Consider the following 12,305-nt stretch of genomic DNA (forward strand, 5'->3'; position numbering starts at 1 on the left):
GCATTAGATTAATAGATTGCTTCAGAACAGCGCATCCCTGAAGACACTTGTCTAAGAGCTTTATTGAAGTCCTTCCACGCTACAATCAACTTGAAAAATGAATATGAAAATTAACACAATGACATGAAAAAGTGGAAACGAATCTTGATTTACATATTGGTGAGGGGGGAGTTACATCATTTTCCTGAAGTTTTCCACTGCTTCTTTCACTTTCTCAAGTTCAGTTTGGCTCTGCCGTAGCTGTGAAGGAAAGGAAGTTCTTGTTTACTGAGAATTTAAATGCCTTAAAGTCTTAGAAACCATTAAATCAATTTCTTTTTCCCACCTTCTCTGCATCTTGCTCCTGCACCTTCGCTGGCACCTTCTCTTTGTAGTCACTCTTCCCCATATTCTCTCTCAGTTTCTCCATCTGTTTCTCCAAGTCACCTTTCTTTGTCATCAGTTTTGCCACTTCCTTCTCCACGTCAATGAGACCCTGGGGAGCAAAAAAAGTGAAGTAATGACAAGTACAAACAGCTGAAAATGATAATCTCGGTAAATCAGGTCAGCAGAGGAGTAGCCGAAGAAACACTGAGCACAGATTCAAGTGGAGCTCATTTAAATAGAATACCACAGAGGTGATGTGCGATGATGGGCTTAGGGTATTCGTGTGGAGTCATGTAACTTCACAAAACACAACGGGGGGAATTCAACCAATTTGCAACTGAAGGAATATCTCTACAGGTAAAACTCACTCAATCTGTAGCATAAGAGGCCTAAAATACACCAGATATAAAACAGTGATGAAAGAAGGCGACAGAACGAGGCAGATTACTGGCCCTCACCTTGAGCATAAGGTTGACAGTGCATCTGTCAGAAGCGATCGCCACGGCGCAGCCTTCTGGGACAGGCTGGTTGGCTACCAGAGGGATGATGGCCTGAGAATAAGACAAGGTCTGGATCTGCAGACTGTATTTCTGCACCAGTGATACAGTTGCAGAGTCTGTGCACTGGAGGTAGCCTAGCAGAGAAAAATACAAATGGAAAAGGTTAAGGCATTATAACTTCCTTAGGGACAAGATAATATGAGGATTCCCATGTGTCCTACTGAGATGTGATGGCCTAAAGGTCGAGTATGGTCTTCTAATCCAACATACTTTGTGTCAAAACGGTAAATCTGGCACAGGCTAACTACCATAATTTTCGGACCTGAATATAAGCCCCACCCACCATGGAGGACACAATGGAAATAATTATGTAGAGTGCCACGTATTAATTGAGGCAAAGAGTGTTTCAAAAATCTCAGCAAAGGTGGTGATGAGCAAAACTAAAATAAATTTTAGAAGCACTTTGAGAATTTAGTTTGAGTTAGTCGACTTACAGTCAGCTCTGGTCTTTGTGAGGTTGTAGTCAGCCCTGAGTGATCGGATCGTTTTCACCACCGTCATGATGAACTCCATGTCACGGTCGACCTCCTCGCTGTGCCAGCAGAACTACAGCAAATCACAGAAACACCTCTTGCTCACAAAAACACAAGGAGCCCATCACAGAAAGACTCACTTCTGCGACTATTAGTGAAAGTAAATGATATTTGGACCTGTTAATATGTGATTTGAACATCAGTGAGTATCAACATCTTTCTCCTGTTTTGAATCTCACCTCCTTGGTGTCGGGGTATGACGTGACGCTGATGCTCGGGGGATCGTGCTGAGGTTGTCGTCTTGGTAACCTCTGGTACAGTTCCTCAGAGACAAAGGGCATCAAGGGAGACAGAAGGCGCAGACCAACCTCTAGACAGGTGTAGAGGGTCTGTCTGCACACCAGGACTTGTCTCTGGCTGCTGCTGTCTTCCTCTGCTTTACTGAACACTGGCTTCACACTTTCCTGGATAACGGTAATAATATTTTCTTATGGCACATATAAAGACAAACAGTAAGTCATCTGAAAATAAAACATGAACTTATGTGTTTAAGATGAAGGGACCAGGTCTGCTGATTCTTACCAAGTACACATCGCAGAGTTCGTACAACCAGAAGTTGTAGATGGCGGTGGTGATTCCTGGGAAGTCATACGCCTTGAAACCAGCGTCACAGAGACCAACAGCAGCACTGAGCCTGGACAGAATCCACCTGTCTGATACACTCTCATCTCCACACAACTGGGAAGAATGAAACAAGACAAACTCTTCAGGTTCAGTCTACATGACTTAACTCATCCCAAATGTCAACATATAGTCTGTGAATAAACATCAGCGCAACATCTGGGTAAACTAAACCCCCAGACAAACAGTGTTAACAACGAAACTGTATTACTTAACATTCTTTTTGTCAAAATATGGCATATATGTAACACAATGAATTTAAATAAGCCGAGAACGGTCTTTGTTTATGTTCTCGCTCTCTCATCTTTTCCCCTGGTCTCACCTGGGCTTTCTCCAGTGGTACAAAGTTGTCTCCCAGCGTCTTCATGGCAAACTTCACAGCGTTCCACAGTTTGTTGCAGAAGTGACGGTAACCCAGAATGCGGTTCACATCCAGGTTGATGTCCCTACCTGGGAGATGCAGACAGGCATAAATAATCATTTCAGTAAATACATTTAAAATAGATAACCTTTGTCACTGTTGACCTTCAACTGCCAGGATTTTTTTTTTTTTTCAGTGTTTTGTAATATTTATTTATATTTCTCTTATTAAGGGATGAGATGCAGGCCTCTAGCCAAAGGAGGAACAATAAAAGAAGAAAACAAAGAAGACAAATAAGTTCACCTTGGCTGGTGTAGGCACACAGGGCGAAGCGGAGAGCATCTGTGCCGCACTCTGGGATACCATTTGGGTAGTCTGACTTCTGACCTTGCTTTGCTTTCTCCACCTCCAAAGGATCTAAATTGCTGTCCATCAACTGAGCATGAAGACCCTGGAGGGTAGGGAGATGGGGAGTTAGGTGAGATGAAAGCACTGAAAAACATAACCATGTGTTAAAACAATTTTCTCTTTTCATCTTGAGAATAAGAAAACCCTTTCAACTGCTGGCTGTTGTAATAGCAGGGCAGAATACTACATTTCAAGGAAAACATTTACAGCAAAGTTCAGTTTTCTACAGGTCCTCCAGTGCCCTCTAGAGGACAGGTTTGCTTCATCTGACTGAGCAATCTCCCCCCAAGCTAGTAATGAGATTGATGGACTCAATAAAAACTTGTTGGAAGCAGAAAACATGTGAGCCTCAGTGGAGCGATGACTGGTGATCAGGTACAGAGGCATCTCAAATGGAATTAAAAAGAAGAGCAAATGTGCACATATGCGTACATGCTTATGAACATCTGAGCAGGCATCACAGGGTAATAAGGCTTTACCTCCAGGGAGATCCCTGTAATGACATCCAGAGGGTCAATGACGTTCCCCAGAGACTTGCTCATCTTTCTTCCGTGAGCATCTCGCACCACCGCGTGCAGATAAACCTGAAAAGAAAAGCATCATTATTGAGACATTATTATGATATCCTGTTGTGTCATGTTGCAGTATTGGGGCTTTTGATCAGTGTCACCTCTTTGAAGGGCAGTTTGCCTGTTAGTTTAAGGCCCATCATCACCATGCGGGCCACCCAGAAGAACAGAATGTCATGGCCCGTCTCAAGCAAGGTGCCGGGGTAGAACACGTTCAGGTCCTGGGTCTAAGAGGAAGATAACAAACAACAAAATGAGCTCCTTTCAGACATGGGACATGGAACATTGCTGGCTTCATCAATCTGTTGAAGTAACAGCCTCATAGTGATTCAAACATGGGTCACTTTTCCATAATATTATGCGATATATGTCATTCACACAAGACTAGTCAACACACCAAGTGATGTATAACACACGATAAGGCAATAACGGACTAAAACTAAAACTGCAGGCAGCTCTTTCTTTTGGGAGACACTTATGGATCCTACCGCTGTCTGATGCTTCAGGTGTGCAATAAACTATGAAGAAATAACCCTAAACAGCTGGAAACTAAAACTGCCATTCTGTTTATGACAGCTGACATGTCTGCTGATTGCTGTTGAATCCTGGTCCGGGCCTTCCATGCCCTTTCGGCAATAATTTATAATTGCAAGAGTGTAATTAATTTATGCTCTCTGTCTTTGGAGACGCACGTATAGATTCTACTGCTGTCTGATGCTGCAGGTAATAAACAAACTTGGAAAAAACTTGTTTTCAACAGCTAGAAGAAAGCTGCTGTTGGGAAAAGAAACACAGATTACATTCATTACTGGGGAGTATCATTAATGTTTAAGCTGTTAGTGTTTGTTTTCATCACAGTAAAGTTTTATTATTATGGACATTTCATTTTGTTGCCCAATAGATTTGAATTTGTAGAGCAAAAGCATGACAAAGGTGTGTTGTGATTTTTGCACACACACTGTGTATTAAGTGTCTCTGTGATCTATTTCAATGGATACTGGAAATGTAGAAAAATCCTCCCTAAACCACTTTACACAACTAAAAGTACCGCTGCTTGTGCGTGTTTATCTGTTAATGTGTTGGTTTAGTTAAGACTTGTGCCGTGTTCAAAGTGATACAGAAACGTTACTCAGTCTGACCTATTAACGTGCCAAGCACAACTTTAACATCAACAGAAGTTACGAGAACTCACAGCAACATCTCCAGTTTTAAGCTTTTCTTTATGGCAGCATTTCTACTGCAGAAAATATTCTGTGTAACGCAACAAAGAGCTGACCCCAGTCTTTTACCTCATTAGGCCATCCGAAGATAGAGAAGGGGAAAATGCCAGATGAGAACCAAGTGTCCAGAACATCCTCATCTGAAACACGGAACAAAAGTTATCTAAGAGTAGAATTAACTGAATGAGGTAAATCTGCATGTTGGCAAAATACAAAGTGATTAGATACCTTTACAATACCTGTGGTACTGAGAAGGCTAAGTTAAACAGTTACATCTTACCCTGTCTGAGGGTAATTTTGTCGACAGACACGTTGAAGCGTTGCGCTGCCTTCTCTCTGGCCTCTTCCTCTGATCTCCCGCTCACCCAGTAATAACCATCCATGTCCTCGTGGGGGAAAAAAAACAGCAAAAGAAAGCAAAGGGAAAAAACAAAGATAAGTGAACGGAGGATGCATATTACTTTAACTTTGATCTAAAAGCCTCCAGACTTAGACAACAGCATCAGAAGTCATTTTACCTCTCCTGGTTTCACAGAAGGATCGCTGACGGTGACAAAGTAAGCAGGAATTCGATGACCCCACCAGAGCTGTCGAGAGATACACCAGTCCCTGAAAGGAGGATGGATGAGTGAAGTGTGAGGCAGGACTCGCTTAGAATAGTCATATTGATCTACTTTCTGGCACTGAAACAATCAGTTGGCTAATTGATGATATGATGACAGGAAATAAACTGGCAACAATTTTGATAATCAATTAATAATTTATTCAATTTCTCTGGTAAACGTGTCATACTATATGTGGTACTGGCTCCTCAATTGTGATTTGCTTTTTCTTGTCTTATATGATGCTAGATCAAATATGTTTGGGCTGTTGCTTAAACAAAGCAAGCACTGAGGGAATTCGCCTTGAGTTCAGGAAAAAAAAAGAATTTAATTTGGAATTTTTTTTCTATTTTCTTCCTTTTAAATCAAATATGTACGAAAAGCCAACAGATAAATTAATAACAAAGAGAACCAGTTGCAGTACCACTACTATTGTGACATTAAAAAGAATACTGGGTCTATTCCCTTGACTTCATTTTTCAATGCAAAATTCTTAATTGTACTTCCGTAAAAAAATAAAAAAATAAATAAAAATTAGTATAAAAGGCAAAAGTGCTAAAACTTTAAGTGTAAAAATCCTCACCTATTTTGACAACACCCTACATTAAATACACTTTATAAACAGGCCATAAACGCTCAGAACTATTTCAAACTGTAAGCATAAAACAGGAACATCAGGGAGAGATGATCACCTGATGTTGTCCATCCAGTTGAACCATGTCTTGAGGTGGTGATCGGGGATGATTTTGAGCCTGCCCTCTCTGACGGCGTCTGCAGCCTGCTTGCCCATATCTCTGCAGTTCACATACCACTGCGGCTTCAGCAGTGGCTCCACAATGTCCTTGGAGCGACTGATAGGGGCAATACACAGTTGGGCTTAAAAGAGGATCTCACCGAAACCAAGTGAGTGAATTTCAAACACAGATACCCTGTGTTCTACTTGCACACATAAAACAAACTTTACCTGCAGACTGGGACCACCATAGGGTTATCTTTGATCTCTTTAAAGTGGCCTCTGTCCTTGAGGGCCTGAAGCACTGCTTTCCTGGCCTCAAAACGTTTCATGCCCTGGGGACAGAAAGAATAATTAAATATGAAAATTTTAGAAACAAAATAGCCACCACAAGCAATCTGTGAAGAGGCCTGGCCTTTTGTGCTATAGCGGAAATGCACAAACTGCTGGCAGAAGGACGATAATGAGACTCTATACCAGGAAGGGAGGAGGCACGTTAATGAGCAGGCCATTCTCATCCAAGATGTTGATGAAGGTCAGATTGTGTCTCTCTCCAACCTCGTAGTCATTATGGTCATGGGCTGGGGTGATTTTGACAGCGCCTGAACAGAAAATGGTGCAGAGACAGGAGAGGTACAAAGGATTAAAAAAAAAAGAAAAGAACAACTCTAATGAGGAGACTGGCCTGGTATAACAACTTGTAATGACTACTTATTCTAAGGACGCTGCAGACCCACAGGCATGTCACCTTGTCCTGTAACCATGCCTACCTGTTCCAAAGCTCATGTCCACAAAGTCATCGAAGACTATTGGCATTTGGCGGTCACAGAAGGGGTGGAGCACCATTTTTCCCTTTAGATGCTGATATCTGGGGTCAGCAGGGTGGACAGCTACGGCAGTGTCTCCCAGCATTGTCTCGATACGAGTTGTGGCCACAATTACCTCCTCATCTAAAGGACAGAGAGAGAGCATGAAATGTAAAGAACAGTCATATCAAAGTAGCACACGGTGTCTTTGCTAAACTTTTCTGCTTTCTGTGAGTTTATGTACCTGATCCAACCACCTTGTATGCAAAGGACACCAAGACACCAAACTCCACTTTCTCCTTGTAGCCCGGCACAGGCAACAGTGTCCTGCCGGTGAGCTCCTTTTTGTCCACCTGAAAACCAAACAGCAGATTTGATTAGAAAAGGACACCATGGCCAGCACTGTCTCAATGGATCTGTTACAGAGTAATAACAAGGTCATCAATAGGGCCTCTATTTTCTGCATTTTCTCACTTTTGCACAAAAATGTATTTCTTAACTAAATATGTCAAAATCCTTACTTAAGTTTGTCTTCACACCAACAGAATTTTGCCTGGCCTAAAAGCAGTGCACAACCAACAAAAATAAGGCTTCAAAAGGAGACAGCTGTTTGAAAAATATGTAAATTGAACTAAAACTACTTTCAGTGCTTCGGCTTTCAATAGTCTGTGCTTCAGACATAGTTGTGTAAGTATACAAAACATTTTCATTTTGATACTCAGCCCGAGTAATCACTGAGGTATATATTTGCATATGTATCAGCTGAAAGCTTTTCAACATACAAATTCAGTATTTTTGGTTAGAACTTAATCAGTGCACACAGTATGAAACTGTGCAACGAGTAGGCGGACAGATTTCTTAAACGTCTTTTGTACTGAAAATGGCCTTGAAAATCTTCCATCTAATGAGGCTCACTGCAGGACATTTAACCAAAAAGGTTCAATATGGTGTAACGTGCCTCTATGTCAGAGATAGCAGAGTTCAGCGTGCAGGACCAGTTGACCAGCCTCTTGCTCCTGTAGATCACTCCCTCATCATGCATGCGGATAAAAGCCTCTTGGACTGCATAGGAAAGTTTCTGAAAAGATTGTACAGACAATGAGAATTAAGAAACATACTTTAGACTTTATTCAAATAGATGATAGTTCAGAAATTTTACAAAACTCACATTGTCCATAGTGAAGCAGGCTCTGTCCCAGTCGAGAGAAGAGCCCAGTTTCTTCAGCTGGTGGTAGATACGGTCTCCCTTCCTACAAAAGCAAAGGGTCAAAAACTACTCTGGCATTCCTCCTAAGCAAGTTCTTTTCAATATTTCATATTCTACTTCTTTTACTCACTCATTCTTCCACTTCCAGACTTCCTGAATGAAGTTTTCCCTACCCAGCTCGTGGCGACTCATACCCCTCTCTCTCATCAGTTTTTTTTCCACCACCACCTGTGTGGCGATGCCAGCGTGGTCACAGCCCGGGTTCCACAGCGTGGTCTCGCCTCGCATCCTGTGCCTACGCAGATAGGATGCGAGAAGAACTCCATCAGCTCAAACACACGGGTTTCACATCACAGGTGAGGATTAAATGAACAGACATAATTCCAATGATGCAACTGAAGCATCACTATAAAAGTGACTTTGAATTTGCTGCAGAATAGTTCAATTATAGTTACCATCTGGTCAGACTGTCCTGAATAGCATTGGTGAGGGCATGGCCCAAGTGAAGCGATCCAGTCACATTAGGTGGAGGAATGCACATCATGAAGATGCCACGTGGATTCTGCTCACTAATACTCGCCCTCTACAAAAACACAGGCAGATATTTGAAGACTAAAATAATCAATAAAAACATTTTCTGCTGTATTTGCATAATGCTAGTGGAAGGACTTTCTTACCCCGTACTCAGGCTTAAAGAATCCCTGCTTCTCCCACCATGGATACCAGGCAGCTTCAACATACTGAGGACTATAGGAGTCAGGAAGAGGACTAACCACATCTGACACCAAAAAGAGAACAGAATAAGAGAACAGGAGGGAAAGAAAGAGCTGACTGATGCATCTAAAGCTACATCACATGAACATTCAAGATTATGATTTGTCACATGCTTCAGTATTCGCAGTAAAATGTGACTGTTCCACAAGGCTGTGCAACAGCAAGACATGATTTTAAAAAAGCATTCATTTAAAAAAAAAAAAAAGCTTAAAATTGCCATAAACAATGAGCAAAGACATTGCTAACAACAGTGCAAGACTTGAAGTCATTTGTGTGTTATGTTCATGCATAAGAGTGTGTCTGTGTGTGTACATCTATATGTTACATCCATATCTACATTGTGCCAGTGTGCTGTCGCTGTTCACATGTGGTGCTATTATTTAGATATGAGGTCACATGATAATCTCGTAAAACTATTTATATCACACAGGTTGTATAGAAGCAGTTTTTCACACAACACAATCCATAGTTGTTTCCACATAGTGAATAATCACCTTTCTTTTCCCCAGCAGGTGTAGGGACAGTGTATGTGACCACTCCCAGCTCCTTCTTCTCAGGTTTGGCTTTTTTCTTGGAGTAAAAGCAGAGCAGAACATAAATTACATTCTATGATGAATCTGTTTAAAGTATTATTCACTGAACAAATGTGAGAAGACTGAGAATTTTGGTTCACAGAAGTTGAGCATCTATACCTCTTTTACTGGCTGTGCCTTTTTCTTTGCCTCCATTTCTTTCTTCTGTTGGAATTTTTCCAGCTTTTCTCTCTTCTTCGCTTCCTTTTTCAGCTGGGCCTCTGTCTTTGGTGGGCCTGCAAGAAGAAACAGAATATGCGTTATGTTACATGTAACATCTAGCTGATATTTATGAACTGTTACATGGGACCTCCTAACCGTTAGCTGTGGCGTCGGCAGAGTCAGCAGCAGGATTGGCATTTTCAGCAGCATTTGTCTTTGATGTCACTGGCACCATCTTCTCACAAAGAGTGATCTGCCCCAGCACCTTTGCGAACTGTGGCTGATTAATGCAGGTTGTGAACCATCTGGTAACATTGGTCAAGGTCTTCCTGTTTGACGGCTCCAGTGCCTAACAATAAAGAGGAAAGAGAAACAAAGGAACAAACCAAAACATAAATATAAATATAAAATACAAATATATATATATATATACAAAAAAAGTCTTACAGCCGACGTACATATTTGAAGGGTAGAAGAACAGCTGTAGCCACAGCCATATCAGCCAGGGTAATGCTCTCTCCCACCAAGAAGGTTCTTGGTTCCAGGGCCTGATCGAGAACCTTTAGTACACGCATCAACTCTGCATGGGAGCTCTGCTGGACCTGACAATGCACAAGTCAGAGAGTAAGACCTCACATAAATGAATTACTCAGATGTCAAAATTCGCATTTGGATACCTTTTTATCCACTGCTAGCAATCCCATCAGAGGAAAGACCACAGCACAGGACACCGGGGTGAGCTCATTGTCTGCAAAGCTGAGCCACTGCCACACCTGGCTCTGTTGCTTGGTATCTACACCAGTCTTCTTGCCCTGAAAAGCCAAGTACCAAGACACAGCACTGGTCCCACTCAGGACAGAGCAATCTTCCCCAGTACACAGCACCAGGGTTGGCCTCGAGCGGGCATTCAGGGAGGCAGGGGGATCCTCTGTTATGATCCGTGGGCGGGAGGACAGACCAAACTCTGCAGCTATGAGAGCCAATAGACTCCTAAAGTCATCGGGATGAGGGGAGACGTAGAGAGTGGCCATCTCTGGTGGAGACATAAAATATGTACGGTGTGAATCAAAGTGAAACTCATCCACATTTTATTGACTTTTTGCGAACAGTGAGTCACTTAACAAAGCACACAAATAACGACATTCCGTATTTGAATGAGGCTGGTGGAGTGGGTGTGTTTATTGGCGTTGTGCCAAAAAGTGATCGTCTGCCAAAACCTGATTGCAGTCTGCCATCTTCAATATTTCACTTGTTCCATGTTGTACTTTAACCAATCCAGTCCCCTTTACCAGCGAAAACTGCTCTAAAGGAGTAGCTCAACTCATATAATGCAGATTTTTATTTCCCAAAAAGTGGCTGCAGCTTCTCCATTGTAACCAAAATGTTATTAATGCATCAATCATCATCACTCAATTCTAGACATAAATGTGACGATTTAAGATTTTAACTCTGAGGATAATTGGAACAGAGATTGTTTCTTTATTTTATATATAAAACTGAACCATAACTTGTGTTAATTACAGTCTAAATAAAGATATTAGATGTACTAAACACATACAGCTAATACATCAGAAATAATAATATAATATCACCTAACGTCTTGGGCTGCAAGTAAAAATATTTTCAGTGCTGATTGATTATCTTCTGGATTAATAGATTAGTTCTGTGGTTTATAAAATGTCGGAAAGTGGTGCAAATTGGCGATTACTGTTTCTCAAAGCCCAGGATGATGTCCTTAAATGTCTTGTTGTGTCCACAGCCCAATGATATTCTGTTTACAGTCATAGAGGAGTAAAGAAACCAGAAAATATTTAGATTAAATATGCTGGAGTCTGAAAACTTTCCCCCCCTAAACTTTACTCAAACCAATTAATCAATTATCAAAATAGATGACAATACATTTAATAGATGACTACTGATCAATTAATTGTTGCAGCTCTAGAATAATGTTAAATGTCAGGTCTGATAATGCTGGAAAATGCACATTTCTTTGGTCATAATTATCCAGTTACAAGACAAGTTTGACAAAGACTAACCTTTATTTTGAGCAGGAACATAAAGTTCTGTGTATTTGCATGTAATGACTGTGTGATCCAGATGAAAGCAGCTGTAGACGTGTAGAAACCAGTCGCGAATAATTTTTTGGCAGAGGATCGCTTTTTGTCACAACACCTGTGACAGCAGTTATGCAGTTATACAAGAAACTTGGTGGCATTTGTGGTTTAAACGTGCTAAAGAAAGAAAATTAAATGTTTACACTGACCAACAATGTCGTTTCAAATTATTTTTTCTCGCTGGTTTGCTTTTTGTCACTCTGTAGACTGAATCTTTGCCACCTGTCAAAGACTGATGAGAAGTCATACCCAACAGGCTAGTTAGCTTTAGCTAATCAGTCAAACTAAAAATAGAGTTTTGTAGATGCACGGAGAGCATTAAACGGCTTCATGCACATTACCACTGGTTTAAACTTGTACTAAAGTTGGTCTTTAAGCAACCTTGGGCTCGCTCATTTAAATTTCTGTAAGAAGTTACACATACCTTTGAATGAAACAGAAAGAGACGTCAGCTTAGTTAGCACACACACAGAGCCACATGAGCTCTCTCAGCCTTAGCGCAATCTGATGCAACGGAGACAGCAACGTGTTCCGGGTTTCCTCCGCTGCTTCCGCCACAAAACGGAAGTTACTTCTAATAAAACGTTGTATTTATTTATTAACAACCATATAACAACTACATAGTTAATAATTCAAAAATAATGTCGGCAACAACCAGTGGCAGAAGAGGTGTTGTAGACAGATGAAAAATGTAAAA

General features: G+C 41.2%; 1 protein-coding gene across 1 annotated transcript; it reads right to left on the reverse strand.

Annotated features, from left to right (window-relative positions):
* Nucleotides 1-34: 34 nt before the first annotated feature.
* vars1 (valyl-tRNA synthetase 1) lies at nucleotides 35-12,125 on the reverse strand. Its single transcript, XM_008295587.1, has 29 exons — nucleotides 12,033-12,125; nucleotides 10,172-10,527; nucleotides 9,953-10,096; nucleotides 9,651-9,843; nucleotides 9,453-9,568; nucleotides 9,255-9,330; nucleotides 8,664-8,764; nucleotides 8,442-8,569; nucleotides 8,117-8,281; nucleotides 7,948-8,029; nucleotides 7,738-7,857; nucleotides 7,024-7,132; nucleotides 6,744-6,923; nucleotides 6,451-6,575; nucleotides 6,205-6,308; nucleotides 5,933-6,091; nucleotides 5,157-5,247; nucleotides 4,919-5,024; nucleotides 4,708-4,778; nucleotides 3,520-3,645; nucleotides 3,329-3,433; nucleotides 2,745-2,892; nucleotides 2,403-2,530; nucleotides 1,982-2,137; nucleotides 1,639-1,863; nucleotides 1,361-1,472; nucleotides 825-1,000; nucleotides 326-475; nucleotides 35-240 (listed from the first exon to the last, which is right to left on the reverse strand). The coding sequence occupies exons 2-29, from the start codon at nucleotides 10,523-10,525 to the stop codon at nucleotides 172-174; spliced, it is 3,819 nt and encodes a 1,272-aa protein (XP_008293809.1). The 5' UTR covers nucleotides 10,526-10,527; nucleotides 12,033-12,125; the 3' UTR covers nucleotides 35-171.
* Nucleotides 12,126-12,305: the final 180 nt, after the last annotated feature.

The sequence above is a fragment of the Stegastes partitus genome, unplaced genomic scaffold, assembly GCF_000690725.1.
Source record: "Stegastes partitus isolate 25-593 unplaced genomic scaffold, Stegastes_partitus-1.0.2 Scaffold1061, whole genome shotgun sequence".
Lineage (NCBI taxonomy): Eukaryota > Metazoa > Chordata > Actinopteri > Pomacentridae > Stegastes > Stegastes partitus.

What these genes read in the sequence shown, in the direction of transcription:
- vars1 (XM_008295587.1), bottom strand. Translation starts at nt 10,525, where the DNA reads ATGGCCACTCTCTACGTCTCCCCTCATCCCGATGACTTTAGGAGTCTA. An exon ending in ACCTGCTGGGGAAAAGAAAG is followed by an intron (nt 8,765 to 9,254) that starts GTGATTATTCAC and finishes TTTTGGTGTCAG; the next exon opens with ATGTGGTTAGTCCTCTTCCT. An exon ending in CAGGACAGTCTGACCAGATG is followed by an intron (nt 8,282 to 8,441) that starts GTAACTATAATT and finishes CTATCTGCGTAG; the next exon opens with GCACAGGATGCGAGGCGAGA.